The sequence below is a fragment of the Panthera uncia genome, chromosome D1, assembly GCF_023721935.1.
Source record: "Panthera uncia isolate 11264 chromosome D1, Puncia_PCG_1.0, whole genome shotgun sequence".
NCBI lineage: Eukaryota > Metazoa > Chordata > Mammalia > Carnivora > Felidae > Panthera > Panthera uncia.
In genome coordinates, this window is record NC_064808.1 from 90,496,166 (window position 1) to 90,502,700 (window position 6,535).

General features: G+C 38.1%; 1 protein-coding gene across 1 annotated transcript; it reads left to right on the forward strand.

Moving 5' to 3' along the window:
- The first annotated feature begins 964 nt into the window (after positions 1-964).
- On the forward strand, positions 965-2,956 carry LOC125908605 (olfactory receptor 8B3-like). Its single transcript, XM_049611351.1, has 2 exons — positions 965-975; positions 1,996-2,956. The coding sequence occupies exons 1-2, from the start codon at positions 965-967 to the stop codon at positions 2,954-2,956; spliced, it is 972 nt and encodes a 323-aa protein (XP_049467308.1).
- The last annotated feature ends 3,579 nt before the right edge of the window (positions 2,957-6,535 follow it).

Below are 6,535 nucleotides of genomic sequence, written 5' to 3' on the forward strand. Positions count from 1 at the left end.
TGTAGGTAGGAATCTGGAGTTCCAGGAAATCTCTACGTTATTTTTATAATTCTCTGTGAATCTATATCCATTTGAAAGTAAACTTTAGATATCTTCTCACAAGCATAAGGAGAAATTAATATATACTCTGGAATTCTAAAATTGTGTTTTCTTAAGATGGAAACCTATTACCAGTGATTTTTCTTATAGATTTAATTTTAATATGTGGAAAGCAAAGCCATATTGAGTCAGAACAACGCAAAGTAACATTTCATAGAATAATGGGTTGTTATTCTATCAAATAACTTTCTATTTAAACAATAATCTCTGAAAACAAAAGTATCCTTTTGCTGTGTCTATAAAATATACTTAATGGTTATTTTAAAATTCTCAAAATATTAAAAAAGCATAATAAATAAACTTTAGGAGATGTGTATAAATTCTGACTAGAACTGGGTTACACAGAATGATAATTAGTGACATTTTCAGTGATGCTATTTATATGCATCCTTCTAAGGGACAGCAGAGGACCCTTTCTCCTAAAACCTAGGGAATATGTAATCCCTGTTGGGAAATTAACATTTACGGTTACAATTAGTGTGTAAACTCATACATCAGATTCTTCCCTGCAAGGTTTATCACGATGGGGAGATCTTAGGGAAGACCTACACCGTATTTCTAATGAGGTCTAAAAGAATTATAAGCCTTAAGCAAAAGCCTTGTGCTCTGTGTCATGATGGGTCAGGTGTCACCTGTGTGGTTTCCCTTCAAACTCTCTTAGTAAATTTATAACTAGAAGTTTGATCTACTTCTCAGGCTGACTCCTGGAACATTCAGTCTGGGAGATCTATGCTATTGCTCTTTTGCCAGTAAAGGAAGAAGATCCTGTGACTATCTATATCTGCTCAGTGGTGACATCATAAAAGCCAGTTCTTACAGGGAAGTGGAGGTGAAACTCATGAAGAATCAGCACTGAGTTATCTCAATGGAAGGAGAGTGAGTTATGCAAGTTTCCATTTTTCTCTCACTCTGTGGCTGAAAAATGGGGGAAAGTACTTATTTTGAATAGCAAGGAATTCAGAAGTATGCAGCCCTTAATCCACTGCCTGCATTATTCTTAGCACACCCTTCCTGTGTTGGCTTCATCCTCAGTCTAGTAGCAGGAGAGCTACAGCAGTTCCAAGTGGCATGTCCAGAAAATAGAAACATCAGAGGAAAAGATTTGGTTTTTTCCTAAAAATATTTTTTAGCTGAAATATGCTATTTCAGCTGAAATACACATACAATAAAGTTTAAATGTCGTAAGTATATAGCTTGCTACATTTTCACAAACCTAACTAATTTAATCAACATCTAAATTATGTTTCTCTTTTGTGCCCTCCTACAAAGAGAAGGAAGCACATCCACCTTCCTTTTACATTCTCTGTCCAGCTAGGATGGAACAAAGGAGGAGAATGTGTAGAAACACCTGATGTATGGTTAAATATAAGTCTTAGGCTACCAAGGGTCTCCTCAATAAGTGTTATCAGTTGACTTTGTAGATTCTTGTGGGAAAGATCTGGAAACCCTGTAGACTCTGAGAGACTTCCTTCTAGGAAGCAAAATATCTGAATGATCTCTAGCAGACGTTTCTCTTTTTTGTTAGTCATCACTGGGGAACTGAAGTATCTGGTAAGGTAATGGAAATGTGAGTAGGAACTAGGAAGTGAAGGATCAGAGGAGTGGGAGGGAGAGAAGGGGGACACCTCCCTTCTGAGGTTTAGGTGGGTTTAGTCCTCAGCTACTCCATTCTTGTATCTTCTAGTAAAGACAGGAATAGCTGTTTGTCACATACACTCATGGAACAAAAGACGGAGTGATTTTAATGCCAATGGCTATGTGTGCAGTCCATTTGGACCCTGTGAAGCAAAGGGACTTATTCGATTTCTGCTGGTCTGAGTCTTCTCATAAATAAGAGCATGTAAGGAAGGAGAGAGCTGGGGTCTCTATTAATGGAAGTTTCTTCTGTTCTCACAGATTTCTGAAGAGAAGAATACTGGTTAGCAATGAGTCCTTAGTGACTGAATTTCTTCTTGCTGGCCTAACAGACCGTCCAGAGCTCCAGCAACCCCTCTTCTTCCTGTTTCTGGTGATCTACATTGTCACCATGGTGGGCAACGTTGGCTTGGTCACTCTTATTAGTCTAAATTCTCACCTCCATACCCCCATGTACTACTTCCTCTTCAACCTGTCCTTCATTGATGTCTGTTACTCTTCCGCTGTCACCCCCAAGATGCTGATGAACTTTGTGTCAAGGGAGAATATCATCTCCTATGTTGGCTGCATGACTCAGCTGTTTTTCTTTCTCTTTTTTGTCATCTCGGAATGCTATATGTTGACCTCAATGGCCTGCGATCGCTACGTGGCCATCTGTAATCCGTTGCTGTATAAGGTAACCATGTCCCGTCAGGTCTGTGCCTTGCTGACTGTTGCTGCATATATGATGGGGTTTGCTGGAGCCTCTGCCCACACAGGGTGCATGCTCAGACTAACCTTCTGCAGTGTCAATGTCATCAACCATTACCTGTGTGATATTCTTCCTCTCCTCCAACTGTCTTGCAGCAGCACCTATGTCAACGAGGTAGTAGTTCTGATAGTCGTGGGAATTAATATCACAGTACCCAGTTTTACTATCCTAATTTCTTACGTCTTTATCCTCACTAGCATTCTTCATATCAGATCTGCTCAAGGACGATCGAAAGCCTTCAGTACCTGTAGTTCTCACATCATTGCTATTTCTCTTTTCTTTGGCTCGGCAGCATTCATGTATCTTAAATATTCTTCTCCGGGGTCTATGGACGTGGGAAAAATTTCTTCAGTTTTCTACACTAATGTGGTGCCCATGCTTAATCCCTTAATCTACAGTTTGAGAAACAAGGATATGAAAGTTACATTGTGGAAAGCACTGTTTAAAATCCAAAGGAGAAACATGTTCTGATTAGAAATTATAACATAAAGAAATTCAATTTTTATTAAAAAATTTTTGTATGTATAATTATTTTTGAGAGAGAGACAGAGTGTGAGCAGGGGAGGGGCCAAGAGAGAGGCAGACATAGAATCCGAAGCAGGCTCCAGGCTCTGAGCTGCCAGCACAGAGCCAGACATGGGGCTCAAACTCACGAACCATGAGCTGAAGTTGGACGCTTAACCGACTGAGCCACCCAGGTACCCCAAGAAATTCAATTTTAAAAATTTTATTATGTTTTTCAAGAGGTTTTGATCATTATCAGTGTTGTTTCTGCAGATTGTGTTATCTGTGTTTTAATAGACCCGTCTTAGCATTTCCCTTATAGCTACTTTGTTTCATTGTTTGCTTTTGTATTTCTGTACCTGAAACCAGCTTACTAAATAACTAATAACATGTTTATAAAAAGAAAAAATATACTGGCTATTTTCTTTTCATACTGTTTCTGTCTCTAAGGTATTCTTAATCTGAACAAATATGATAAGCTTCATAAGTCACAGAAAGTTGAATTTACAGTTATCTCTCTTAAACACAGAAGTGCCAAAAACTAAAGAAACATTCTTATTCTTCTCCATATTATTGCTGGTATAGGCAGGAGGATTCAATGAAATGTGTTCATTACAAACTGTGTATATGGCCTAAAGTATAATTAAGTCCTCTGATATTTTCATTTTGTTCTATTTTCTTACCAACTTTTCCTTGTACCATTCTGTTCTTTCTTGTTCCCATTGAAAATGGCAAAATGCATTCTGTACACCACAGCTTTTGAGAGCTTCAAACAGTCTAGTTCATTTAAATTGAAGTGAATACATATATTGCCAAATATAGCATTAATATATATGATTAAAGGAATAATACTATGTATCTCAGGATCCAAATATGGGGGATGATTGGTATATGACTAGTCTGTTACTTATCACTTAAAGGAAAATATTGCATATTGGGAGAAACATGTTAAACACTTTTACTTATTTAATGAAATTTATCATGAAGAAAGCGTATATATTAATGATAATAAACTTTATTTCTAGCAACATTTTGTGACCTTTCTTAAACCTGTCTCATAGTCCATTTGGGCTATTATAATAAAATTCCACAGACTTAGTGGCTTACAAACAACAGAAATTTATTTCTAACAGCTCTGGAGGCTGTAAGTTCAAGATCAGGGTGCCAGCACAAATGGGTGAGAGCAGTTTTTTAGGTCACACACCTCTCATTACATCCTTACATGGTGGCAGGAACTAGTGATTTCTATGGAGATTGATTGATTGATTGATTTAAAGTTTATTTATTTATTTTGAGAGAGAGAGAAAAGAGTGGGAGAGGGACAGAGAGAGGGAGAGAGAGAATCCCAGGGAAGCTCTGCACTGTCAGCACAGAGCCCAGTTCGGGGCTCGACTCATGAACCATGAGATCATGACCTGAGCTGAAATTAGGAGTTGGATGCTTAACCAGCTAAGCCACCCAGGCACCCCTCTATGGAGCTTCTTTAAAAGGTATAAATCATACTTATGAGAATTCCATTGTCATGAACTAAGCACCTCCCAAAGGCCCCACGTTCTAATATCATGTTTGGGGGTTAGGATTTCAACATTTGACCACAGCACTTTGTCTCACCAATAAGAAAATAAATATTTACAGTAGATGCTGTTTCCTTCAATTTTTCTATCTTTCCATGTTTTCTCATTAGTATATTAGAATTTCAGATACATTGGGAGGGCAAGAAATGCTTGTTGAATTGGATTGTCTTGTTTGAATAACAACAATAATAAATTTATTGCTAAGAAAATAATTAATAAAATATAATAAAATAACAATAATAGATAAATAAGAAAGAACACTGGGATATATTTTGTTTTGGGGAGTGGACTGTGGCAGTCATAGAGAGCTCCTCTTCAAGAGAACCAGCTGTGTGGAGAATTGTTGACTAATAGTCTATAGCTGATACTCCTTTGGATTCACCATCATGTTCAGGCAGAGTCCACGCTCACTCTGAGATGTCCCCAGCCGATGGCTGAGCATGATGGGTCAGACAGGAGCTGGCCAATATCTGCGTAACATGGCATCTTCTGATAGGCAGTCTTTGCTTAGGGACTTCCTGTCATCCTAACAGAGAATTTTTAGAACTGCACTGTAGGCTGACATCTTCCTACCCTGTCCTTCCTTCTCTTCCTTCTTTCTTAGGTGTCGAGGTTTCAACCCAGTCTGAAAGCCTTTATCATTGATTCCTTCTCCTTCCCACTTTATCCTTCTCAGGCATTTACCACAATAAATGTCTTGTAGGTCTAACTATTCCTTGGCATCTGCTTCTTGGGGAACTTTAGATGACACAGAAGATTTACACTAACTGATTTTACCACTTAGATTTAGGCTCTGGTAATGAGGACAGATTGGTTTTGTTATAAAGATGGATAAATAAGTCATGGTACAGCATAGAAGGTTCAGAGAGAAATCCTTACTTATACAGTCAATTGATTTTTGACCAAGCAGCAAAGTAAATCCATAGGGATAGGAAAATCTTTTAAGCAAATTGATGCTGGAAATACTATTCATGAGAAAACAATTAAATGACCTCTACCTCACACCATATACAACAATTAATTTTAAATATATCAAACCACACATATAAAGCTTAAAAATAAATCTTCTGGAGGAAAATATAGAAAAGTATGCTGGTGTAGGCACAGATTTCTTAGACATACTCTAGAAAGTACTACATTCAAAAGAAAAAAAAAACAAAGACAAAATAAACTTCATTAAAATTAGAACATCTGGGGGCGCCTGGGTGGCTCAGTCGGTTGAGTGTCCGACTTCGGCTCAGGTCGTGATCTCGTGGTCTGTGAGTTCGAGCCCCGCGTCGGGCTTTGTGCTGACAGCTCGGAGCCTGGAGCCTGCTTCGGATTCTGTGCCCCCCTCCCTCTCTCTGCCCCTCCACCACTCATGCTCTGTCTCTCTCTGTCTCAGAAATAAACATTAAAAAAATTAAAAAAAAATTAGAACATCTGTTTATCAGAAAACTATTCTTAGGCAAGCCACAGACTTGGCAAATGTTTGCAATACATATACCTGACAAAGGTATTGTAACCATAATGTGTAACAAGTTAAAAATTAAGAGATACCTCAATAATAAAAAGGCCATTTCATAAATGGGCAAATGATTTGAAAGATACATCCCAAAGAAAGGCATGCAAATGGCCAATAAGCACATGGAAATGTGCTTAACTTTCCATACCTCCTTAGATGCACAGTCAGTAGCTGGACAACACTCCCTTGGCAACTGTATTGCCCAAGCTTCAGTGCATGGGCTGTGTGTATCCTGAGCAGCTTAAGCACTTGTCGGGTTTCCATTCATCCAGGCACCGATCCCATAGAGCTGCTCCTCTGAGATTCCAGAATCTGGTTATTCTTCCTTTTCTATGTGTTCCACCAGTTGTGAAAATGGTTATTTTCTATAGTTTAATTGTCTTTATACTTTTTTGTAGTTTAATATTTTCTGTAGTTTAACAGTCTTTATATTTTTCAATTTTTTTCTCTTTCCCCCTGGCAATATCT